The sequence below is a fragment of the Gasterosteus aculeatus genome, chromosome 9 (assembly GCF_964276395.1).
Source record: "Gasterosteus aculeatus chromosome 9, fGasAcu3.hap1.1, whole genome shotgun sequence".
Taxonomy (NCBI): Eukaryota; Metazoa; Chordata; class Actinopteri; order Perciformes; family Gasterosteidae; genus Gasterosteus; species Gasterosteus aculeatus.
Window position 1 is genome coordinate 5,920,214 of NC_135696.1, and position 27,645 is coordinate 5,947,858.

The following is a 27,645-nucleotide window of genomic DNA, read 5'->3' on the forward strand; positions in this document are numbered from 1 at the left end:
AGGATTTAAGAGGGATTGAATGTGGTCATTAAGTCGTCAGAAACAGATCCAGAGGAGCAAGTGGGAGAAGAGAAGAACTCTCAGTCCTTTTGTTCAAAAGACTTGTGTTTTAGGAGCAGTCTGCCGTCACCGCTACATAAAAGTTCACCTTCATACGACCCTTCTTCTAATTAAAAAAGGCTTAATCCTCCTCATTGTTTTCTTCAACTTTTTATTTAACTAAACATTAACTTTGAAATGATGGAATAATACTTGAATTCAAGTATGCGCGTTATGGACTGCTTTTAAGTTGATAACAATAACAAAAAAAGATGAGATAACTGTAAATTTCCATTTATGCTTTTTTTAAAAAGGTCAGAAGCTGTTTGTGTATTCCCGAAGGTGAGAGAGTGTTTGGTGAACAATAAACCAACTTTAAGGTGCATACGGCCACCGACTATATTGGACTGTGCAGAAGCAACTTGACGTTATATATTTGGGGCTGAGATTTTATCACCAACAGTTTAACTGTCTTCATAATAAACAGTAATTAACATTTGCCATTATCAGCCGCTGATATATCGGCCTGATATACGCATCCCTCCTCGAATTCCTTACAGAGACAAACTAACACGCAGTGTGACTGTAGCACGATGCAGCGCCACACACACAAAAACACCAGCACCTTTTCTTTTTTTTACAAAGGGAAACCCTTTGGGGAACTACCACTGCTGATGCCGGTGTCCTCTGGGTCTTCACAGTGATAATAAATATGGGTTTAGAGGTTTATTAAATGGAAAGGACATAGTTCAAGTTACAGTGGCCTGCTCAGCCTTTCTGCAGAGTGTTTTGGATCAAAACGCAATCGTGACGTGTGCGCGCTGTGCGCTGGTGTGTATGGGTTAACCTCGCCTTTATTTGCACTTTATTTTTGGTGGCAGTGAATTTTTCAGGCGGGTTTTCAAAATGTCACCCCAACTGAAGACTGATATCTCCACCTTATCCTGTGACCCAAATTACCCAACTGTGGATTAGAATCTTCCTGTATCCCGCTCACAAACCAGGCTGAGCCAAAGTTGTTCTCACAGGACAAAACTTTACTGTCTGTACTACAAAGCTTTTATTTGAGTGGAGCCACTGAAGCCAGCCTCTGAATACTGTAGTAAAACAAACGGTCACGTGAACATCGTTCTCATAGGACTCTGTCATACTTGTGTAAAAATAGGAGAAGGTCTCGTCCGTATTGCTGCTGCTAAATTGAAATTGACTGTGGAACCCGTTTGGCCCGATTGCTACATTCTGACAACTTGAATCCATTCACTTCCCAGGCCGCCTTCCGCACGGACCTGTCTGTACTGCTGGACCAGGTCGGGGCCGGGAAGGAGTCCCTCAGCTTCATGAAGCGCAGGATCCGCCGCCTCGCGCAGCAGTGGGCGATGGCCGCCAACCGCCTGGATGCAACGCTGGAGCAACGTTGGAGGGACCAGAAGAAGGTGAGAAATGGAGTGGGGGTGAGGGGGTAAGGAGATTGCACGTCTATTAAAAAGAAAAACTACGGGAAGAAGACCAGGATAGCAGTACAATACTTAAAGACAAATGTCTAACCCTTAAATGGGGGATTCCAGGTCAGCTAAAATCATTTGAATTCAAAGATCCAAGGCAGGGCCACCACCGTTTCCCACTCAAGTAGATTTCTTTGACGCGTCTGGAGGGTTCTCACTTTGAATGGTGATGGGACTAAAATCATAGAGGAGGTAATGACAGGATGTCTGAGGTCTGACTGCTCTGGTGTCTTTTTGTAACCGTTTCCAAAGCTTCGTTTTTGAAAATAAGAATTTATCGCGTTATCCAACTGTTAAACAGTCCTCATTTTCGTGGCGGTTTGCACAGCTGTGCAGCGTTCTTCCTGCTAGCAACCATGCGTGCCAGAGGCTTAGTGTGGGCAAACAGAAAGGAAGAGAAGCAGGAATAGATCAAAGAAAATGTTTAAAAGGTTGAGAAATGATTGCAAACTATTGTGATCGTGATGAAATGCATGAGTGTGCGACAGAGCTGGAGTTTGAAGAATAAAAGGAAAAGGGACGGACGAGAGGCAGATAAATGGTGGGAAGGTATTCTAGAATCTGGATTTAGGAAATGATTGGGGGATTAGAAAGGGAACAAAAGACTTGAAAGCAGAGATGCCTGTGAAGGCAATTTGGTTAAAGATAGAAAAGAGTTAGAAATAAGACTGAACTTTAAAGGATTCTCTAAATATTTGTAAAAGCAATTTGTAATAAAATCTTTGAGTCTAATAAACACATTTTCCGCATGTAATCTTTCACTACACGAGCCTATTGCCCACTCAGCCCGCTCTGGGTAGGTTGAGGAAATAATGATGAATGAACGTGTTAATGCAAAGGGGCAGATGTAAACTACACATTCTGCTCCTTCTACCTAAAATGTCTCTCTTTGCCCCCATTTCTCTCTAAAAGGGTGAAAATAGTCTGTTTCTGTGTTCCTCTTGTAATGCACTGAGGGGTTTTGTTTTCCTACATCACGGACGATGTTAACGTCTATATAGATTTATAATGTGCCGCAGCTATCTGAGCCGTAGACGTCTGTGGTATTTGTAAGACTAAGCCTTCCCCGTCGAAAGCTGTTCATCAAAATAATTAGAAATGAGAGGAAAGTGTGTTTGTGTTTGCATAATTTGCAGTAAAAGCCAAAGGCTGAATCTCATACATTTTATTTGACAATTTAATCTCAGTCTGAACTACTCAAATATAACGTTTTTCATCTGTTTCCCATCCACACCCGTGGAAAGATTTATGTTCACTTTCACTTTTAAATAAAACAAAGGGCTGGCTTTTGAAATTGAAAAAGGCAAACGCTGTTTGATTTTAATTAACTAGAACCTCTGCAAAAACATTGTCTGATGTGAGCTGCACTCGCCTGACCTCTGTCTGTGACGGAACCCCTCGGTTCCAGTGGCCACTTTAGCATTCTGCTGGAGTGTGCAGCTTTTACAATTCCAGCGGGGTTTCCCGTTAGTTCACTTCTGTTTCCTTGTTTGGCTTTCTCTTTGATTGTGAGCGGAGTGGATGTTTACTCAGAAAAGGAATAAATTAGCAGAGCAGAGAGGCAAGCTTCCAGGGAGAGAAGGATCAAGAGAGGGAGAGAAAGCAGGAGGATTCTTTTGAACTCTCAGTGGGGAGGGACGGGGAGGTGTGTGAGTGTGTGTGTGTGTGTGTGTGTGTGAGATGACCGTGAAAACTTTGAGAAACTTATTTCTGAGGTTGAGTCGTGGACGAGGTGGAAGTTTCAGAGACATTATATGAAAGCTGCCGCATTGAATGAGGCAGAAGCCGCCTTAAACATTCTAGGAAATCTCTTATTTTGTGATTAATCCACAAAGTGTGTTTCCTCTTTGATCATGGGGCTCAGGGTAAAAATTAATCAATAAATCAATCTCCTGCTGCACTTCACTTTCAAAGCAGCTCCGTTCTGAATCATCTTTCCTTTACGAGACCTCAAGGCGAAAATATTCAGCAAAGCCACGGCGCGACGGAGAGCTTTTAAGAGACGATTGCACAGATTCAAGGACGCTCACCGTGTCTTGTTGCCTGTCTAGACTGGATCCAAGAGGCAGAAAGTGACTTTGTGTGCATCTGCGGCCACTTGGTGATGGTGCATAGTGTGTTTGTCAGCATCCGCCTAACCGCTCATTTCCCTTCTCCCAGTGTCTGGCCTCTCGACAGTTGATTGACCCCCTGACTGATGAAGTGCAGACAGAGTGGGAGACTAATGGGATGTGTAGTGGGAGGGGGGGGGGGGGGGGAGTAAAGACGTGAGGGGAAAGCAGGTCTGTGGAGCGTTGACTCGGAGGATGACGGAGAAGGTTAACTTAAGGTTTGGGCGGCGGATGGTTGGCAGCGCCAGCTCGCCTCGCCGCCCGCGGCCTTCCATCGGACAGCTGTGACCTCCATGAGGGCCGTAGTGCACGAGTGAACCGGGTCGCACGGGCGCATTCCACCCCCCCACACACACACACACACGTACGGCATGCCTCAATGTGCATTAGCATTCCTCTGCCAGTCAGCGATGAGTAGAGTAGGTGGGACTCCGTACCTGAGAGACATTTTTAATATCAGCGCATCAAGGACTTTTCAAGGATTCTACATATTTAATGAAATGTTCCGAACACAAATTTTTATTTTCCACCCTGTGTCTTATTAGTTGTATAACTACAAGTTCCCAAAACACACATTCTGAATGCAGATTTGAGCATGAGAGCGTTGTCATGGTGCCTCCCCGTCCGTCTCAGCGGGTTTGGCGGATGGTTGTGCTCGATCCCCACGGGGCGCCGACAGAAGAGAGTGGCTTCGGATTCAAACGAGAGACGCACACAGAGTTCACTGATGTATGACAGTGAGTGTGACGCAAAGGCACGCACAACAAACAAACAAACAAACAAACAAACGAGAAGGACGGATTCAACAGCCTTCGGCTCGCACACACACGCCCTGAGACCCCCACTCTCGCATGTGAGATCGGGTGAGGCGTGCGGCCTCAGTTCATGAGGAAGTGCAGCTTTAGCGTCAGCTGACGGCCTCGCCATCGCGCGGCTCCTCCCACCCGTTCATCTCCAATCCGTGGAGCGATGAAACCCAGTGCGAGCCCACCCTCACTGGCTCTCCCTCTGCTCTCCGTTTCTAGCTGCCGATTGCTGCTCTGTGATGTAAAGGTTACTTCTCCGGCGCGGCTCTGATATGTGTCACTGAGCTCCGCGCTAATCCGGTTCCCATTCGGGGGAATTAACATTTCCAAATGGAGATAAATACTGCCTATTACAGAGAGTGAGATCCCCCGACAGCACTCCAGCTCCCAGGTGCAAGTTGCCAGGTTTGGTTAAACGGCCTTACCTGCCCCCCCCCCCCCCCCCCCCGTTAACTTTTCATTTGTGTGTGGATGCCAGATTGCTAGAATTCAATCCACAGCCCTGCAGTCACAGAGTGATATTCCTCGTGTTTATTTAGCTTCATCTCTTGCGCTGCTGCCAGTATGTGAATTTCGCCTCCCTCTGACTCCATCGCCTGCCTCCGACTCCATCGCCTGCCTCCGACTCCATCGCCTCCCTCTGACTCCCATCGCCTGCCTCTGACTCCCATCGCCTGCCTCTGACTCCCATCGCCTGCCTCTGACTCCATCGCCTCCCTCTGACTCCATCGCCTCCCTCTGACTCCATCGCCTCCCCCTGACTCCATCGCCTCCCCCTGACTCCATCGCCTCCCCCTGACTCCATCGCCTCCCTCTGACTCCCATCGCCTCCCTCTGACTCCCATCGCCTCCCTCTGACTCCCATCGCCTCCCTCTGACTCCCATCGCCTCCCTCTGACTCCATCGCCTCCCTCTGACTCCCATCGCCTCCCTCTTACTCCATTGCCTCCCTCAGACTCCATCGCCTCCCCCTGACTCCATTCTCGCGTGGTCGCCTGTGTTTGCGCGCCGTTTTCTCGCCAGCACCGCCGCCGACCTGCGGCCGAGGCGGGAGAGTGCACTCTACTGGCGCCACGAATCCTCACTCGCCATCTGCCACCCAAACTGTAATTAAATTTCACTTATCTTTTTATATGAAGCAGAAGTTAATAGAGCAGCCTTATTAAATCAGGGGGGTTTTCACGCCAGCTGGAGCTTGACTCTGCCGAGTGCCCGCCATTGTCCTCACATTTTGTACATGTTAACTTTAGTGGGATCACTTGAGCAATTCGACTGGATGATTACAGTTATTACACTGCATGAAAGAACAGCCCATCACTGGATATGTTTTTAGTCTCGGACAGGATCATAAAACGTGTGATGTGCAGTGCCAAGGTTTGTTTGCCGTGCGTTCCCACGGTAACCTTCAAACATTAGTACATGGTGGCTAATGTGGCTTCATGGAGACAGGAGGAGAGTATTAAAGCAGCGCACTGCGGCACGCTTCTGAAAGGCTCTTGGAGGCTTTTAATCATTACCTCTCCAGTTCAAAGCTGTGAGGGAACAAACACAGTACCCAGATGCACTTAGATACAGGCAGGGAGAGAGAGGGAGGCGTCCAAACTTTTAACTTTCAAACTCCCCACAGTTGGCATCAAACTCATTCCGTACGTCGCACGGAGGTGTTCATGCCGCGCCGGCTAATCAGGATTAACCAGCAGAGCCGCGTTTTGGACATGGCCGCATCTAATCCCCTGTGAAAGGCAACGTGTCGCTAATTTCTCGGTGGGTTGCGCTAATTACAAAGCAGCTAGGTGGACATGCACGACAGGACTGTAAGTAGCAAGTTGCACAATAGTGCAACATATAAACTGGGATAATTCCTCCACGTGTGTTGTGCCAGGTTATTTTGACCCGAAAGGGATTCCCATCGGGGGGCTGGTACTTTGTCCCAGCGGTTATCTGCACAGGCGTGCTGTGCGTGTGAAATGAGTTGTCCGTGAGGATGGATTTCGACACGCGCCTGCTGTTCCTTTGGAGCAGGAGACCGTGATTCATTTGGGGATTTCCAAGAACTGCTTTTCATTTTCTGGTGGAAGAGTCTGAAATTCCAATGATCTTAATCCTCAAACTCATTAAAACAGTTTGCACCGCGGAGGCTTGACTTTCAAGGAGCTTAGCCTCATACAGTACAGTATGCACACATGCATGAATGATTTAATATAAATCAGATTAAATTAAATGTGCTTGATGACATTGTGCCTTGTGTGTGTGGAAATTACTGCACCAACATAAACTTCAATAGATGCATATTTTGGTAAATAATGAGAAATTATAAATTGAGAGTGTAGCTTCTTTGGTCACATTGCTCTGGACTTTTACGTTTAATCTATGAGTTAAGAATGCAAAGTCAGGCCTACTAAGCTGCACAACATCATTCCCAATTAGTCCAGTTTTCTATAGACAATGGTTTGTTGTAAACGTCCATCACTGTCATTGACCAACCTTAAAACTTCTAACTCAACTAAACAACCGCTGTTGTTTTATCTTCGAGTAAGCGAGAAAGAATCCGACCGATCTTGAAAATGTCGTCAGCGGGTTGTGTCCCTGTCTTCTTTCAGATCCTGGTCCACGTAGGCTTCCTAACCGAGGAGTCTGGAGATGTTTTCAGCCCCAAAGTGCTGAAGGGGGGTCCTCTAGGAGAGATGGTCCAGTGGGCCGACATCCTCACCGCGCTCCACGTTTTGGGACACAACCTCAAGATCTCCATGTCCGTCAAGGAGCTGCAAGGGTGAGTTCACTGCTGTTTTTATCAGCTGATGGTGTATGTTTATCCCTTTTCTCATTCCAATGGTTTTCTCCTCAATATACACTGGTAGATTCAATCAATAAAGGGATCGTTTAAATAAGGCAACATATTTGCACTGACTGTCGGGGTCAAGGCTGTTAGTAAACGGAGCGACCCCTGCTAACATCTACATGTTTGATTAACTGAATAAATTACTTTCAATAATCCCGTCCTGTCTGTATTTATCATTTTCATAATGACGCCACAAAATGAAGCTGATGACGACTGACACTGAAAACCACGTTTTACTTCAGCCCCCCCCCCCCCCCCTCATTTCAATTTGCTCTTGTACGTACTCATATCGGAGCTGAGATGTTCAAGGGTGCGTTGCGCTGTAATTACACTACTTTTCCCATTCAGATCATCCACAAGGGCCCTGAGGTCCTGTTGATTCATTTGTAGGTGCATTGATCCCGTATCGACGCACTCCACAGCCTCCTGTCGGTGCGACTGCATCGGCGTGTGTCTTTTTATCCCCTGCATCAGCACGCTTGCATGTTCTGCTGACGAATACAGCTACAGAGCCAACACGCACACGCACACACACGCGGATGGTTGGATTGATGTGAATCAACCTCGTGGGGCAAGATCCCTCCGGCTTCTTTGGTCTCTGCAATATCTACTTCACGGTGGAGACTGAATGAATCCCAAAAGGTTGTCAGGCGCCAGCGATGACTGACGTTGAAGTTCAGAATACTGAATAGTTACGAGCCTGAGATCACAACCGAACCATGCGGCGCATGTGCGATGTCTTAGTTCGGCCTCAATTGGGGTAATAGTTTTTTTTCTCTCCGCCATCACAGCAAGGACCCGGGTAGGGAGTATAGATCGATGTGATGACAGAGACCCAGCTGTGCCCTCCTCCCACTGTGTGCTGCCTGCGACAACTATGGCAAATCATAAAAGAAGTACTGTATTGACCGCCAGCCTTCGGCAGTCATTTTGGTAGACGTATAACACCGCTGCAGGGAGCAGGAGAGAGAATGACAGACGAGAGGAATTTTTTTCTTTAAAAAATGGGTTTGGAGATAGCAGGGTCGTGCAGCAGGCCGGGCTCAGTTGCCACACTTGAAATTGATGTTGGAACCGTTTTTAGGGCCGTTGTGTCACTGCAATTGTCTCTGGACCTTCGTTTCAAAGACCGATCTCTCTCACAACCCGGGTGGCAACGCGTTTTAGTGAAGCGTGAGCTGGTGTATCAGCATGATGGATCATCTCCTCTCCTCGGCCACATGGCATGCCGTCTGGTTGGAAAAATACCTCTCTGGATTGCTCAGAGAAGCCGTCTACTTTCTCTGCTTTTGGATCCTTAAAAAACACCAGTTGGAGAAATGGCAGTAAAGTGGAACAGGGTTGTGCGGTGCGTCCAACCATTTTTGTGTCTACTTTTTGTTCTCACACATTTCATTTGATGAAATATTGTAATTTTTATTTATTTATTTCAGACCTAGAGGGATCCATAAGACAGTATAAAGCAGACACCCATTGCAATAGATACAAAAAACTAAAAATAAATAAAAAGAATAGCAATACAACGTATAAAAACCTTCAACAGTTCATTGTCTAACATACAGACATGTTCTCCAGTGGTTCCACAACCTGGACGCAAATCTTACAGAACTTTGTCCTGGGTTAGCCAACACAATGATTATGTAATTTTCTGACTCCGATACTCTACCCATAAATCTGTACATCAAGTTGCGCAATACTGCAGTACAGGTAGGTACCCCAACACTAACAAACATCTGGCTTGCACTAGAGTCTCTTGGGACTTTTAGCAGCAGCCTCATGTAGTCATTATATGGGCAGTATACAATGGTGTACAGTACGTCCTAAAGAGTGAGATCTTCACAGGGACAGAGCACATACTGAACTTACGACTCAGCATGTTTGCTTGTGCATACAGTTTACGACGCTGCCTATAAATGTCCTTATCATCGGACAGGTCATTTGTAATAATATGGCCCAAATATGTAGTATCTGTGCATACCTCAAGTACAGTACCAGACAGATTGAAGTCTGGAAAGTCAGACTGTCTATCCTCGCTACTCCTTATGGTCATGAAAGAAGATAAAAGAAAAAAGATGAAAAAAAGAAACGCAGAGTTAAGGTTGAGTCCTTCATGCTTCACACAAATATATTCGGTTTCTCTATTTAATCTTTGGCGATCTTGGGCGAGCAGATACTGCCACCGCTGATGTGAACTATTTGAGGCACACTGATAATTTGTACTGTCATTCTTTGTTCAAATGCATATTTATTTTCCATATTCCTTCTGCAAAGCTACACGCCCAACTGCAGGGATTTGTGATTTGAAGAGCATGAGCATTGATTACCGAACCTTGTGAAAAAATGGATTTAGTACTCTCTCAGCGCAAAGCAATGCGATGCATTGGTCTGTTTTTATCACTCATTCAGGAGGAATCCAGCGTGATAGCTCACAATCAACTCATTCGGATGGAAATCATCAAACGCATTGTTCCCAAACAGATGGCTGGTGTCGATTTATTGTCAACAGAAAGACACACGCTGACTGACAATGTCCTGTTATTTTGGTGGCGGTAAATAATTCTGCTACTTAAAAAAGGGACTTTTCCTCCTATTTCATGTCCGATTCATAACTGTACAATTCTGTCTCTGTATCGTTGCAAAACCATTTCTTTCTCCGCTTACGTCCTTTCACTTGTTCCCAGGATTGTCCCTTGACTTACTGCACTTCTTTCTTTGTTCCTCCTGTCACAAAGACAGACGCGCACAGAGAAAAACAAACTGGACTACTTGTCCAGACAAACGATTAGGACAAGTAGGCCGACCAAGACAGATAGAAAACCAGACAGGTGGACACAAATATCCCAAAAGACGCCGTTAATGGCGCGTTTCCACCAAGCGGTACGGTACGGTACAGGTTGGGTCGGTACCCTTTTATTTGTGTCTCCACTGCCAAAAGTTGAGGATGGTACCAAAAATCCGAACCGTATCGTACCACTTTTTGGGTACCCTTCCGTTGGGGTACCTGGCACAGTTGTTTGGTACTAAAGGGTGGATCTAGACTCACTGCAGAACGTTGATTGGTTGAAAGAGTGTCGTCATTTGTGCGTGCCGCAAGGGGAAAGACAACACACGACTGTGTTGTATTTTTCCGCTGTATTTTTCCTTGCAGCATGAAGCCTTTGCTCAAACAAAGATTGTCGTCTCCTTGTGACAAACAGCCAAATATCGAGAAGCAAGAACAGGATCGGCTGTATGTTTGCGGTTAGCTTTCAGTTTTCGCGCGATCGAATGACGTCAATCTACTTTCCGTCATATACCACGCCTATCAAGTGACGTTATCACTACTTTCTGGAATACACCACGCCTATCAAGTAAGAGTACTGTTGGCGGTGGAAACGCTCGCCAAATCATGGTTAACCGACCCGACCCGTACTGTACCATAGCGCTCGGTGGAAACGCGCCATTTGTGGACCGTTTAGTTCAGATATGGATTTCATCACTTTCCTCAGGGGCGAGACGGAGCAGCGTTAGAAACAGGACAGAACAAAAAGTCCATCCACAACCACAATTACACAACTTTTCAATGGCTCTTGTGTGCGTCCGTCTCCCTTTGTGTCTGCGATCTTCTAGTCGTAGTCCTCAGAGGGGGAAGCGGGAGGAAGCCGTAATTGGCCACTGAGGGGATGCTTTGGTCTAGTATTGTGTTGCTGTGCATAACACACACCCTGATTTGTAGTTTCCAGTCAGAACCGATACAAGCTGGCCGGGCCTTATTCACTGGAGATGCACGATCAGAGCAAACAGAGACTCACTCACAGCCCAAAGACAAAGCCTGAGAGGGAAAAAATGAGCCACAACATATGGACGAAAACAACTTCTATTGATTCAAACCGGCAAGCAATATTTTTCAGTGTGAAAGCTCTGCCACACTGAATTCTTTCTTTGTGCGCATGTGATATGTATTGTGGCGTGCATCTCATTCTTATGGTGGAATTTGTTCATTTATGATATAATAGTATGTGATTTATCTCAGTCTCAACACCGCCTCTGTGCATGACGATGGGCTGAAAATATGAGAAGTAGGGAGAAGAACAGCAAAGCGCTGAGTTGGCATCTGTGTAGTTTCTTTTTGTGTTATTTAAATATGCAAATAAGGCCTCTTTTTTTTTTACGGCTACCTGATGATTTCTATCCCTTTGTTTTGGATCTTGTCCTGTCCATCAGTTCTGCACAGAGCAGAAAATTCCCTTACACCATTCACCGGTCCCCACACACACATACACACACACAACGCCACACAACCACTGCTTAATTCAATACAGGTTTGTGCATCTTCCCGTCTCTGCTGAGTGTGCACTCGTCACAATGTGGCCTAACCGAGCAACTCGATGAAATGGAGCTAAATTTGGTGCCAATGAAAGTGGCGAGGAACCCGAAACGTATTAGTGTGAGAACGTGTGAAGACTGGCCTCCGTCCGCTCTCCGTCACACTGAAGGGTGCAGATCTCTGAAGCTGGATGCTCAGCACCTTGGTGCTGGATTCTGCCTCCACTGTAAAGATAAATATTAAACGTTCCGTATTACTGGAACATGAGGAAGATACAGTCTTCTGCAGCGTAGCCCGCTCTGCACGGGCCGTGCAGACTCTGACTGCACCCTTTCTGTGCTAAAAAGGCTCATTGGAACTGTTTTAGGCCATTCGGGTTGTTCTCATAGGAGAACCCTTGTTTGTTTCTCGTAGAACTTTGGTTCCACCCAGAACCCCTTAAAAAGACCCTTTATATTTCAATTATTCAATCAAAAACCCAACCAGGGCGCAGACCAAGATCAAGTAAATGACCGTCACCCCCATTTCTATCCTTCAAAACCAGCTTAGAATGCCGCTTCCCAGTTCAGCTTCAACCGTAAACACTTTAACGGACCAATATGCTCGGATACCCATCGGACAAACTGGATTCAAATCTTATTAAGAGTACTGGTTGTTCTTGTTGAAAACTGCCCAACTGGTTCATCAGATGGTATTGAATTATTTCAGAACAAGAACTGAAGTAAACTGAACACGTGATTTTGTTATGCCTCTTATCTATACATATTGTTATTTGTTTTTTACTTCTCTTTACTTACTTACTTAGTTTTTTGTCAACAAGCAAAATCTTATGGTAGAATTTTTGTCATTATTATTAGTATTATTAATATATGAAGTATAATTATGTCCCTATTTTACCAAGTGGATAACGTACCAGTAACGTAACAGTTGATTTAAATCTCAAGTGAAGTAAATACTCTCTTCTCTCCCCTTCAAACTCCAGGCTTTTAGATTCTCAGTGTCTTTCTGTCCTCTGTGTGACTCCGTCTCGCCGTCTCGCACAGCCCCTCTCTATCTCTTCCTCCAATTTGAGGTGTCGAGATGTCATCAAAACGGCATGTGATGTCTTAGTTGCCATGGAAATCAGACTTTGGGACCTTTGGGGTCGGAGGTGGAAAGAAACAAAGTTGAAGCCAATCAACACCTTGGAAAAAGTGAATGACAGAGAAGGAGGAGGGATTTAAAAAGCAACTAGTCTCTTTTGTCCCTGAAATTTGACAACGATCGGATAGTGGGACAGGACAGACACCACGGGGACAGCAATTGTCATCTCTGATATAAATGTACCGTTCTGTTTTTTTTTTTTTTTTGACAAAATATCAAAGTTAACCATTGACTTAACACAAGTGATCTTATTTGCTTCAAGTCTGGTTACGTCTGTACTTCCCAGTGATCCCCTGTGGCCTCGAGCTTTCTCTCATAGTGTTACAAGCATGTAAACAGACCCCTCCAAGGTCTTTTCATACGAGCTCACTCCACCTCAGGAGAGTCGGTATCCGGACGTGTCAGTCTGTCTCGCGTCAGAAGATGCATTTTCAGGAGAGATGCTGCGTATGTGCTTGCGAATCCTGGTGTGTGTTAGACTGTACTACGTGAGCATGTGACTGTAAAAGGACTAAAGCTAGTTTGCATCATAAGCTCATTGCTGTAAGTCTAGCGATTTAGCCCCAAAATGGCTTGCATAACCCTGGAGATTAATGCAAAAAGAGCCGTCCGCGAGTTTACGTAATGCTGTATCAAATTGGATTGGTCTGCAGATTCTCTCGCGGTTGCACACTTGTTTTTCTCTTACTCTGTTTCTTACTTCTATTTTACCGTCTTCTTACAGTGTCTCCGGATTCTTTTCGTTGCAATTTGCCCTCTCGCTTTCATCCGTTTGTCCACATTGGTGCACTAAATGTTTTCTGACCGCTTTGAAGGATTTGTGTTGCAACCTCAAAAAGAGTCCGAAAGTGTCAGGAGAATTTACCTCTAGTGAGAAGTTTGGGCTGCAGCTGCAGCTCAGATACACAGAATCATGATGCTGGTAGAAGAGTGTGGCCCTGTGACCCATAAACCCTTAAACCCTCCTTTTAGCTCCCTCTCTTCTCCCCCCATTGACCTGCCTGCCTCACCTTTCGGCCATGTTTACAGGGAGGCCTGTAGAGGGACGGTAAAGTCAGTCACTTTGGTTCACCTGCTGTTTATCCCTTACATTCATTTTCATTTCATCACCTATGACGTTTACATTACATTTACATTACATTTAGCAGACGCTTTTATCCAAAGCGACTTACATTACACTTTAAACCCATGGCTTTTTTCACATTTTGTCCAGGGAGCAATTAGGGGTTAGGTGTCTTGCTCAGGGACACTTCGACTTGAGACATGCGGCAGCAGGGACTCGAACCACCAACCTTACGGTTCCAAGCGCACCCGCTCTACCCCCTGCACCACGATCACAGGTTTAGGGTTGAGGTGGGGGCACGGGATAACTTGTAAAGCAGATCAAAACATTATTATACACTAACCTTTGTATCATTTTTCTAAAAATATCCAAATCTTTCAGTCTTGAAGGGAGGGTGTATCTCTTTATTCGAGAGAAGCTGCCGACGTGTGTGAAACATCTAAAGAGATTTCTATTAGAAAGCCCTTTGCACTTCAACATGAATTAGTTGTGGGAAATGTTTCTTCTATTTATGTGCGCGTGTGTGTTTTTGTATGTCAGATGGAGCTTTAGCTTGTCTCTTTGTTAAAAAACTAGAGCATGCAAATGATGGTACGCTCCGTCTGCATCATTATGTCTGCGTAAAGCTCCTCTGCTCACTGCTCCTCACTTGCCTTGTGTCTCTTCATCTGGCTCGTTCTCTCTTTGTCTCCATGTTGTTCCCCTCTAAGCTAAAATCAATGTGCTTGTTAGCAACATCCCAGATTTGTGGGAAATGTGTTTCATCACACCTACTCTTACTGCTAACCCCTTAAAGAAGACACACACACACACACACACGGCAACACATGCTCGGTAAGGATTTCCTTAATTCATTGTCTCCGATTTACTGAAGTACTCCGAAGTACTGAGGGGGCGGTACTTTGTGTTTCGTAACTAGTGTTGCTTCTGTCCCCACTTCTAATTAGTCTGCCTGGAACAACTGGGAATACCAATAGGACCAGTTTCCATACGTCATGCAAGTACACACCAAGAATTGGTGCTATTGAACGTGAATAAATCTATGAATAAAATGAGTGATGATATTAATTTAACATTGCCATATGACACCAGTCGGCCACATTTTGAGCTGCGGTGCTTCAGTAGTAAAGAAACGCGGTGAACGAAAGAGCCCTTTGCCTTCCTGGTCGGTGAGCAGCACAATCGCATGTCATGAAAACAGCTCAATGCCTCTTTGTGCTAATCAACATAAGCAGCTGTGAAAATATCCATGACATGACTTGGAAAGGACTCGATCAGACACTTTTCTTTCAGGTTAATGAAATGCATGCGTTTGCAGAGACTAGGTTATTCTACTGTATTGTTTGTATGTTTTCATTCATTGTTAAATAAAAATAATTTTCCCTAAGGTTTGGTTGGTTCTATCTATGTTCTGGAGCGATGACAAAACCCATCAAACACCTGATAGTCGAATATTCACGCCCGGTTTTCATAATTCGTAATATTTCCACGTGGATGCAGCCTAACTAACACATATGGGGAAAGTTGCAAACAAAAGTAAATCCCATCTGGGTTTAATAAATGATAAGTGTAAATGTGGTCTCATAATCCTAAATAGAATGATCAAGATTATTACATCAGTGCTTGATGTCGGTGGTTTAACGAAATGTCCCCCCTTCCGGCTCATTCAGTCATTTCAAATCAAGAGAGCAAGGTAGAGGAGAGTCGAGGCAGTTCCATGGTCTTTATGTGGTGTCAGTTGTCTGACTGTGTGGAAAGGCTCAGAGAGGTCAGCCTCTACCGGCTGCAGGGCCGACACAGTTAGCTCAAGCTGAATGAAGTGAGCAAGGAAAAGCAGCTAGACAGACAGGTACAACGAGGGGATGTGTGAGCGACTGTGTGTGTGTGTGTGTGTGTGTGTGTGTGTGTGTGTGTGTGTGTGTGTGTGTGTGTGTGTGTGTGTGTGGTTTGTCAACCCAGACACAGGCACTGAGGGCTTTTCAATCTCCTCTTGCTGGGAATGGAAGCAGGGGAGGGGAGTTTCAGCCCTGAATAGACTCCAAGGCCCGGGGAAACATTAGCTCATTTCCCTCACCCAGCTTTATTCCCGAGGTGACACAGCGCGGACCTTTGGAAACAATGAGTTGGTGGTGTCTTTTCCGGGCGCTTATTTTTCTTTCAAAATGACCTGCCGACCCGATCCTTATAAGGATTAATGTACATGGCACAAAAGAGCCTTTTTACAGTGTTGTTGAATGGTTGCTAACGCAATTGTGTTTTTGTTTCATTGTTCAGGTATTTGTATTTGGAACACACGTCTGTGTTACCCATTAAGGTATCAGGACTGGTATTTTGTGCGCTAATACATTTATAATCAGCCTGAAATAAACTTCAAAACTGTTGCGTGATCCCGGGAGAACAAAGTCCATTTTCGAGTTAAGAGAAGCAATGGGCCCTGGCTCATCAACATAATGGTTCTTAATTGTTGTCAGTGCAATGGTGCATTAACACAACTGATGAATCAGTGTGCAGCACCTGCGGAGCAAGTCATCAATTTTGATGTAGGGAAAATATGCATTCATGCATTAAATGAATATATCAATAGTTACGTCATCAATTATGTGCATCGCAAAGCGTAAACCTTTAATGGAGGATCCCATAGAGTACACAGTGCTCACATTTTGGCTTTTTCTTCCTGATTTTACCCACAATTCATTTTGACCAATATCAGTGTTTCTTTATGAACATTACAGCTATTACAGAACATTATAGCTATTACAGCTATATGCGTAAGTGTGTCTAGGAAATCTATTTAAATTACATTCAAGACGTATTTATCACGTCTATGCCAAGCAATGCTCAAAAAGGGGGTCAGAAATCTCTTATCATCCACTTTTCCCTCTGGTAATCTCGACAGTGCTCGTTAGTTGTATCGGAGTTGTTGTCTCCACATTCATTGAAAAGGGAATGCAGCTGATGTGACCAAAGTGCAGCATAATTGGGTTTGGTGCCTGCATACCCCTTGGTGGAGTTGTTGGAAGAGTTAACACGGGAACCCGGAGCCTTTTGCTCAACGATGCTCTCCGTGTCTCCTCTTCCTAATGGCTCGAATAGCAGCGGCCTGTCAAAGAAAGGCTCACACTTGGAAATGAGCAAGAAAAGTGTTACAAGAACGGTGTTTCTTGTTTACAAAATATAAATGTATCTTCATTCCTCTGCCCTTTCCTTTTTTTTGGACCCGAGGACCACTTTTCTCGCTCAGCATTTTTTCTCCTCTCTTTCTCTGGTGTTGGCAGAAAATTCAGTGTATGACTGAAGTCAAATGCAGTTATAAATCCCACCGGCCATTGCTCCAAAATCGTTACAACGGCAAACCGACGTGCTGTTTCTGCTCCCTTGGTCTGATGGAGAGCGCCCACCAACACCTTTTTCTCCATTCCTGTTGAGATTTTTCCGACCAAAGCGGTGGACCACACGACACACAGAGACCAGCATTGACCGCTAGGGAGCCTCGCCGACTATTCGGTTAAGGTGGAGGATCAGTCGTGATTTGGGGTCAAATAAACCAACATTGACTGCGAGTATAAATACAGGAAGCAAACAGCGGCCTTTCTTGTACAAAGATTTCCCTCTTCGACCTCTTCCTTCTGAGGAATTTACATTCAATAACAAACTATTTGTCACTTAAATGCAACTAAATTGCCGGTGTCAGATTTATTAGTTCTTTTGCACGTCTGCTCCAGTCATCTCAACGTTTGACCAAAGCAACTTGCCAATTAACGCTCGTCAAGCCGTGATAGTTACGGGCGAAAACAGAGCTGCAGACGTTTCCCTGCATGCAGGCTGGGAGCTGGGTTTATTTTCTGCCGTTTGACTGCCACTGAAAATCTCTTTCCTCTGAAAGAGGCGAGTGTGGGTTTGAAAGTTTTAATTTCAGGTGTGAGCTCGAGCTCAATTCATGCGGCAGAGTGCCGCTTCAGAGGGTCAACGGCCTGCAACACACGTCAATGAAAATGAGTTCTCGGGTGGCGCTCTGCCGAGTCAGCGAGCTAATGCTAATGAGTTAACTTGAATATTCTGTGTGTGCGTGCGTGACGGCGCTCGCATCCACACGTCCACTTGACTGTGGATGATTTGTGAGTGTTTGTTCCGACACTTTCATCCATATGTGTGCGTTGGTTCGTGCCTGCGCCATCGTTTGACTGGCACTCTTCCTCGTTTCCTTCTCTCCTCGGTGCCGGTGGAAGGTTGCAAAGAGGATACATCTGATCTGCACGCTGTGTGAGAGCTTAACGCTCCTATGTATCTGTTTACACATTCGTATCCCACCATATGTGTGAGTGTGTGTGTCTGCGCGTGCCTGCGTTTCCAATTCCCTCGACTTCTTCCGTCACAACCGATGCCGACTCTTATTCTTCTTGATTTAGTGGGATTAGATCCAAAGTCGCTGACGAAGGGAAAAGGGCGGACTGCCCGACGCCTCGGGAGACAAAGCAGGAGCCGACTTTATTAGCACAGAGTGTATATGCAGTGTGTGTGTGTGCGTGTGTGTGTGTGTGTGTGTGTGTGTGTGTGTGTGTGTACATTCACATTTAATACAGAGACTAAAGCCAGATCGTGTAAGTACTAGAGGTGGGCTTATTGTTGAAAAAGAAGCCCTATCTGTCAGTGGTCTTGAAATAATACAATGAAAGGCACAGATGCAGTAATAGACTGGGATCTTAAAAGTTATTGTAAATTATATTGTTTTTCCAGGTACATCTTTCTTATTCATGTTAAACATTTTCTTCTCTCTCTTTTTTAACACCCAAACCTTTCTGTGCATCTCATATCTTGTTTCTTTTCCTTTCTTGCTCTATCTTGCTTCCACTTCCCCCTTTTTCTTAACACTCTCTCTCTCTCTCTCTCTCTCTTTCTTGCTCCGTTTCTTGTCCTCACCCTCCCTGTGTCTCTAACTCTCCCCCTTTCCACTGGAGCTCTTCATGCGATAATTGTGTTATCTCTGACAGGAGTGGTGGATTCTTTTCTCTTGCTTCTTTCATCTCTGATTCTTCCCTCCCTCCCTCTCCCTCCTCCCCTCCCTTCCTCCCCCTTCCTCCCCCTCTCGTATTGGTGTTTATGATAGCTGGCGGCTCCCTTATCTTGTGCACCCTTGCCTTGGCTGATAACCGAGGCCTGTCAGCTGCTTATAGCACTGCCGTATGTGTGTGTTTCGGTGTGTTTAATGGTACGTAAATATCTGCTCATGTGTCTGCACTTGTGTGCGCTCGTCGTGTGTGTGTGTGTGTGTGTGTGTGTGTGTGTGTGCGTGCGTGTCGAGTAAGATAAACGTCGCTAACACGCACACAGATTTTCAGCCCCTGGGTGTAATCAGACAAACTGATGATACACGGATGTTTAAGTCAATTATTTGATTGCACTAAAATAAGAACATGATGAACTTGATTTACAGCCGTGTTTACTAGTGTTTAGGAGTTTGGGGCATTTAATCTTTCTTTGCTTCCACAACTTAACTTCTTGAAGTAGACTTGTCTCCCTAAAGTGGTGATGTCATGAAGCCCACAGCTGCCTCCACCTTCCGCACATGAGAGCAGGTGTTGCACAGTTTAGTCATCATGTCACGGTGACAAACTTTTAAACCGATTTCTTACTTTTTTGACGTTGCCTCATGCAACACCAAGGCAACATTTCTGTGACATTTTGCACCGGTTTGAAAATTGAACTTTTTTATGGCTGAAATATGCAACTTAAAATTCAAGATGTGCAGTTATATAACGTTTATATTATTACTGTCACCAATAAATTATTTATTTTTCCTGTATTTGTTTTCTTTTGTACGCTTTTGTCCAAACAATCCTTTTTAAATGTTTCATGTGCAAATTTGACAATAACAAGAAATCACATGAACTCAATAACTCAAACTCATAGGGGACATCAGATTACCTCGTACCACGTTTGCTCTTATTTATTCATTTATTCATAGCCATTTTCTTTCATCTATTATTGCATTACTTTTACCCTAAATATTGAGGTACAGTAAAAAAAAAAAAGTCACCGTTTTGGCAGCGTGACAACCCGAGAGCAGAGCTCGACGCGGTCTCAGCTGCTTCCATCCACTCTGCACCGTTGACCCGGCTCGCCCTCTGCCTGCCGGGCCGGTGGGGAGGACATTAGCTGTCAGCGCCGATTTAAAAGTGCCCTTCAACTTCTGTGTCATGCAGACGAACACACACACAGACGTCACGCATACACTTGAATTATGTGGAAATGCACTCACGCTCACAAACTCCACCCGCACTAGGTACACACATCCCTGCGGCCAGTATGGATCTTCACGCACACAAACACACACACACACACACACACACTGGTCAGAGAGGCGTAGACTTGCATTAAATCATACAATTGGTATAGAGCTGGAGGGGAAAAGCATAACATATCTGTATTTCTGCTCTACTTTACAGAGACACACACATACTCATACACCTATTAACTCTCCACTAGCCACACACTGTGTTATTGCTCATATTGTGCTATTGTGCGTCTCATAACAGCCTGCTAAATTGCTCCTTAGGAGATCAATACAGTCATTTGGTATTGAATGGAATAGCTATATAGTACCAGGGACAGGAAAACATAACCAGTAACACTCAATCACACAAAGCACAATTGCACGTGCACACACAGCATTGCACTGTGATTCTGTAGATTGTTCACATACTGAAAGAGAAAAGAGTTTAAAGTAAAAAAAGAAACGACACAGTGCTCCTCTGCCTACGTCACCCATGTGTCCTCATACTCCATGGTGTGCTTGGCGATTGTGTGTGTGTGTGTGTGTGGGTGTGTTCATTTTGAGGGCTTGTTGATTTGATGCCAGCCCTCAGACAAGAGAACCTTGGGTAATTGGACTCCTGTGTGGCCCTGCGTGGCACTCAAATTGTGTTTGGGACAGCTGCCATCCTGTGTGTATGTGTGTTTGTGTGCATTAGAGATGTCTGTGTTCAACCTCTGCACAGGGTCCTTTCTGCATATCATCCTTCATACTCTACATTTAAAACACTACATTGTTTATACAGACAATGTGCTCTATGACTCTATGGTAACTTTAAGGATTTAAAAAAGAGAATACCTTTGGAGTAATAATAACGCTGCATTCATTCTGCATTTTAGGATTTAAGTTAGTTTATGGCTGTTCTAATTTGAATTGTTTTCTACTTTTGGCCAGTTGTGGGGTCCTGTTTTCATCAATGCACTTTCCAATCTTATCAGAGGTCTCATGAGCTTGAACTGAAATGAACTGTTAGCATTGACTGAGACTAAAACTGCGTCTCCGGAACGAGTATGAACATATGAAATGAAGATATGAAAATGTTCTTCAATTCTTTTTAAAGGGCTGTAAGGGTGTAAGGCTGTTTTCTAAGGTTTTTTTTTGTTTTTTATTATATATCTTAAGTCCCTATCTGTAGTTAAATGAACAAATCCAATGACAATGGAGGCTAAGACACATTAAATAAAGTAGCAGTATTACATCATCGATCCACATAAATCTCCACATGTACACTTTCAGACCATGGTAGTGTGAAATAAACCTTAAGTGATGATCGATGTCAGTCATTGATTGGGAAAAAGTCATTAATGCTTTATGGTCGTCGATAAATGATGACGCCACAGTGTGGAAATGTTGAGTTGAAATTGTGGTGGAAGATTTTGCACAGACAATCGTTAAGTAAGAAACAAAGGCTCTGAGTCAAGTATGTCTTTTCTCCGTTTATTTCCTTGCAAGGGAAAAAGGGTCACAACAGCTACGTGGTCAGTAGACTGTCAAGAACCTCCTTTTCTTCCCAACACATCGAGGCAGTTCTTATACCTAAATTTAGATATCGGTGGCGTCAACAGAAACCGTTGACCATCTTGTTGAGTATCTAAAGTCAGGATACTGGGAACATCTTATCCATGTAAGACACGTCAGCTCTTTGACCGTATCCTTGCTCTCCCAACATTCAAAAACAAAGGTGGTCATAGACATAACAAACACTTTGTTCAATCTCTACAGCTATGACGCTGGAAACATCTAATCCAAGTGGGAGACATCAGTTCTTATGTCAGGGCCTTTGTGACCTAAGCACTTGCAACTAATAAACTGGTTATACAAATGAAGCATTTAAAAGGGTCACATATCATTTTCCCATTACAAAATCAAGATGGTGCGTATTGTCGTGTGCACGTATTGGCAGAAACGTGGAGTTAATACCTGGTTAGTTTATACTCATTTCCACTCTTGACCAATGATCGGAGGAGAAGAATGAGATGAACGCACTGCTGGTGGAAAGCAATAAGGAGCAGAAGTATTCGCCCATGCTGCGCTTTTCTCAGCTGTTGGTTCAGTCTTTGTTTTTCTTTCTGTCCTTCTGTCTATCTTCCTTGTTTTTTTTCAATCATTCTTTTGAATCATCCCGGCCAGCATCGCTGGAATTATGCATACTATGTTATTTCTGAAATGAATAATCAGAGATGGTGCCGGGATCATTGTGAATTACAGTTTTTTATGCCTCCGCACCGGCAGCAGTCGTAGGTGGAGGCATTGCCTTACGGCCCATTCTCATGAACGTGATATTTCACCACCGCCTGACATGAATGTCTTCATATCAGGTACAAAAGTCCACTTGGACACATGGATGTAATTGGATTACATCCATGATGTGCTCTATGACTCTATGGTAACTTTAAGGATTTAAAAAAGAGAATACCTTTGGAGTAATAATAACGCTGCATTCATTCTGCATTTTAGGATTTAAGTTAGTTTATGGCTGTTCTAATTTGTTTTCAGACCTCAGGGTCAGTCCACTCCCCTGAGTGGACTGAAAACAAACCATAATTTTCAGTGGTGAAGACACAGACACAGATCCTAAAATGTGATGAGGTCATAATTGCACTTTGCACAGTCGTCATTCATCTTGGCACACCAGCCTTGTCACACTTTGTGCTCCTGGGTGAACTTAACCTCCTGCCCTGGTGTGTTCCCTGCCGGTGTGTCTGCCTCGGCCTTGATTGAATCCTCCTGTGTCAAATCCCCCACACCTCCCAGTGGCTTCAAACCATTTGTGTCCCATGTCTGATAGTCGGTTCCTCACCTTTACTTTTGGATATGTGTACTTGCTCCTTTTGAGTTAGCTTGTGTTCCTCTCCGCTGCTGACCTTTTTGTTTCCTCTATCACCTTGTTCTCCTGCCGTCGTCTGCGCTTGAGTCCTCCACCACAGCCGTATGACAGTCCTATCCATTTCACTGCAGGGATATAGTTGTACATTTTTCACTTCAATGACTCCATCAAAATCTGTCGTCTTTTGTATTTTCGCTGCTGTTTTGTGCTGTTTAGAAGCTGTTTTAGAAGCTCATGTAAGTGCTACCGCACACCATTATTCAGTGACCCTTCGGCGGAGCAGTGCAGCCAAAAAGACTCCAGCGTAAAGCTAACATAGCAGGGGAAACTCACCAGGGGTACGAATCGCATTACGACCTCCATTAGCCTTTGGCCTTATCTGTCTTGGAAATAAGAGCTAAGTAAGAGCTAGCGGTCTACTCACAGGTCGGCATGGTAACAGAGAGGCCAAACCAGAATGGGAAGCTGCACACAATACATTACACCCTTCACACACCTTCTGTACTCTGTGTTATTCTGGTGTGTGTGTGTGTGTGTGTGTGTGTGTGTATACCATCTCAGTAGGTGTACATCATACTAACACTTATACATACAGTTATCCACCTGACAGACACGTGCACTAACCCAACACATCTGTTACACTGGTCCCTGTTCCTCCACCCATGTACCATCTGTTGGTGCTGCAGTAATGTTCAGTTCATCCATGTCATTATGCATTCAGCTCTCTTCATCCTGTTGGTTTGAATTACATTTTGCCAAAGGCCTCCCCGGTGCTACCTGGTTTGACTTTGATTGAAGTCGGCATAACACACACGATACCATCGGAAACACACTTTTACTTTGATATAGAGAAACGTTTACAAGAACAAGGGGAGATGAACACTGATGGGTATTTGGTTATTTGACATCACCTTGTTAGGTGACTTTGTCACGCAGTCATCCAGATCTCTTAATCAGATCACATACAATGCAAAGCATTACCTCAACAGTGGATCTTGGTTTAAATTCCTCTTCGTGCTGGGCCAAAACTCTGGCATCAAGCAGCCATCTATACAGTCTGTTTCTCTCACTCATGTCTGTGTGTATCTCAGCGGGTTGAGCTTAACAGCTCCGGGCTTATGGGCTTTCATTTGTTCAACACGCATGCATCCTAAACATGTTTACTTCTAGTGCATTTTCTCAGAAAAACCTACTGGCCGTGTTTTTGTCCTGGAAGCCGTCACCCCCCGTGGTGTGGAGACAGATCGGCTGCCAATCTAACAGGATATTTTGCTGATGGAGTTAATTGTTCGGAGCTGGCGCACTTTGTCGAGTCTGTTCCATGCCACGACGTTCCATCCGACACTTTCCATTGTGGTTTGACGCAATCAACAGACTGCTATTGGGTTAAGCGGCGCGGCTAGCATGGTTAAAGTCATCGAACTAATTCAGAGATGTTGACTTATTAAACAGACGGGAAAAGCATTCATCTCGGAGCCATCAGAGCTAATGAACTCTGTGGTCAGGTGTAAATGAATGCAGATGCTGATAGTCAGCGTACTGTGCAGTCCAGCATGTGGAATTGGCGCTAGATGCTGCGATGCAATTTCCATCGCTCTAATAAAATTACCACTTTAGAAGTGAGTTGAACAATTACCCGCAACCCGTTTTTCAAAGCAGCAGCTGGAGCAGTGAGCAACAGGAAAAGGGAACAGGGTCATTATTTTGTTATTATAGTCCATAAAAAAGCATTTACCGAACTTCAAACTTCATAGAACAGCCTTACAGTATCACATCAGGGGGTCTCCATTATAATAAAGATCTCTAACACGGGCAGTGTGACTGAACTCGGCACTCTGAGTCTGGGTTGATGACCACTGAACGCAATACAATACAAAGAGTTTGGCAGAAAAAAATACATGATAAAATTGCAATAAACACTTTTTTCTACATAAACATACTCCAGCAAAGGGGCGAAACTGCAAAATGAAAAGAATAAAAATAAACTGCCAGCATACAATGTTTACCTTCTACCGTTTTTAAAGAGTGAATAATGAATGCTTGCACCACGGTCCTTGTGCTCACGCTATTTTCGTGGTTTAAAAAATCTGTGGGCTGTGTTTTCCTGCTTGTCTAAACTTGTTTTTTTTTCCTCTCCGTGTGGCAGGTTCCTCGGTGTGCCCCCAGGCAGAGGCAGCTGCCCACTGACCGGCCCACTGCCCTTTGACCTCATCTACACCGACTACCACGGCATGCAGCAGATGAAGCAGCACATGGGGCTCTCGCTCAAGAAACACAAGTTAGTGGGCGTGCATTGTGATTGTTTATGCTTGTGTGGATTTATGTATCTCTGTTTTTTTTTCCTGAATGAAAGTGCAATTTGGCAGCAATTTTCCTGGCAGATGGGTGGAGTTAATAGGTTAATAGTTAATTTTATAGATTAAATATTGCCGGTAATAAGTTGCACATGTCTCTGTCCAGATGTCTGCTTGTAATTCACTCACTATATATATATACAGTTGAAGTCAACAAAATGAGCCAGGATTTTATCCGTTGTGATGAAGTGAAACAAGCTGGCTCTTTACCACCTGTCAGGCACCATTTCTCTCTGCAGAAAGAATACCATTAATCACAAGTAGTCCCTGATTGGAGGGTTATGGGAAATTGACAACTCGATATGCATGCACATTCTTGCATGGACCTATTTCCCATCAAACTTTCTTCGGCAGCTTATTATTGCTTTTGTTTTAGTGCTCTCAGAGGCTCGCTGTCAGCAGCAGGGTGGCGGTTAACCGCAGAGAGAAGAAGAGACGGGAGTAAAAGCCAGAGATATCGGCCCTGTGAGAAAGAGGAAATATTACAATAACTTAAAAAGAAACGGGCAAACGGGTTGTTGCTGTTTTTGTGCTGTTACAAAATTGTGCCTAATGGCTTTTGGCATTGCTATAAAGCTGGAGCAACTTGGAAACTAGGCCATGACAGTCATAAGACCGCTGCAACAAAAGAGTGAAGTAATACCCAATTGAAGAAGTTAAAGCGCCCTTGTGCATTCGCAAGAAATGATGTTAAAAACGTCAGCTGCACATCCCTGCAGAGCACAGCAATACTAGTGTGTTTTATCTTCAGAGGTCTTCCATGTTGTTTCCTCAGAACATAATACACAACATTGAAAGTCCAGCCCCTTATAAACAGCCGGCAGCCATCACGCCCTGTCGCCCTCACATCTCTCCAGGTCCAAATCAGTGGCTTCTCCGTCCCGATCTCACTGTGCGGCGGCAGCGACTGACGCGTTGCTTTTCCTTGTTCTTGCTTCCGGAGTGGAGAAACAACAGTGAGAGATAAAAGGGAGGAGAGGGCCCTTTGTGAGTAGGAGGCTAAATGAGGGAGAAAAACGAGTGGGGTAGAGATAAAACAGTAGAAGTGTGTGGACGGACGGCAACAAAGGAGAAGAAAGGGAACAGAGGGAGACGCCACAGAGAGCCTTGAGTCGACCGAGCACCACATATGAGAGGCTGCTGCACGTATGTATTTTTTTAAATCCAATTATGAGAGAGAGAGAGAGAGAGAGAGAGAGAGAGAGAGAGAGAGAAAGCATTAGGGTGTGCTGGGGGATATCTTGCCTATTCTCCCAGTGCACAACCTGTTTTTCTGCTGCTGTCTTTCTCTTGATTTGTCTCTTTCACACACACACACACACACACACTCCCATAATTTTCCCAGACAAGGTGCCAGTCAGCCAGCAGTCTGCACCTAATTGCTGGCTGATGTCAGCAGTCTTACGGCTCCTTCATTACGCCGCCGAGTCTTGATTTCTGGCCTCCCTGACGGAATGTGACTTTTAGTGTTTGTAGGAGCCTCTCCTTTGTTGGTTCAGAATTATTGGAATGTTTACCTCAACGTGGATTCTAATGAGGAACATCTGTCTTTGGTGATTTCAATTACCAGCGTGGATATTCAATTCTTTGGTCAAGTGCGGATTTATCAACCTCAAATTTACAGTCAGGTGCATAGCGTGTCACATAGACCGATTATTTCTATTGATCAACACTACAGCAGGAATAATACGCGCCCTTTTTCAAAGATCCCCTGCAAGGTTTGTACTTCTCAGGCCTTCTCCCCTAACCTTCTGATCCATTATCTTCACCCAATAATTCCACAATCCCCAGAGGTTTGGGGCAGGTAGAGGACACCCTATTCTCCTCTCTCTTTCTCTCTGTGTGTCTCTCTCTCTCTTGTGTACTTGGGCTGGAAGGCATTATTAATCAAGTGCTCTGAGCTTCAGGGCCCTTCGGTTCCCTTTTAATTACCTTTTCCGTTTTCTACCAACACCCACAATCATTTATTGTGCACGGACAACACAATGCCGTCCTGTCTTCGGGGTGCTGTGTTTTCGTCAAAGCGCGCATCCGAGAGCGCATTGCTTTTCGTGAAAGATGGGGAAAACCGATAGAAGATTCTTAAATCACAGCCACTTATCTGATAATAGGACAAGCATATTGATTTTCTCAGCAGGTATAATTTAGTGCTCTGATAAAAGGCTGATCAGAGAAGATACCCAAGGGAAGGCCGGAAGAAGTCTGTAAGGCTGAAGACCAGCTGGAGGACACGCCGCTAACTTGAGGCAAACTTTCATTGTGTTGTTAGTAGCTGGTTGTGATTATGATAAAATGATCATTTTGCTGAAACTCACAAAAAGAATACTTCTTCAACAAAGTCACTG

General features: G+C 44.6%; 1 protein-coding gene across 2 annotated transcripts in view; it reads left to right on the plus strand.

Annotated features, from left to right (window-relative positions):
* LOC120825384 (alpha-1,6-mannosylglycoprotein 6-beta-N-acetylglucosaminyltransferase B) overlaps positions 1–27,645 on the plus strand; it is a 90,735-nt gene that overhangs the window by 49,632 nt on the left and 13,458 nt on the right. For both annotated transcript variants that reach the window (XM_078080272.1, XM_040186986.2), the window contains 3 exons: positions 1,308–1,472; positions 7,059–7,228; positions 25,093–25,224. In XM_078080272.1, coding sequence (XP_077936398.1) covers positions 1,308–1,472; positions 7,059–7,228; positions 25,093–25,224 — 467 coding nt within the window. The remainder of the gene's footprint in view (positions 1–1,307; positions 1,473–7,058; positions 7,229–25,092; positions 25,225–27,645) is intronic.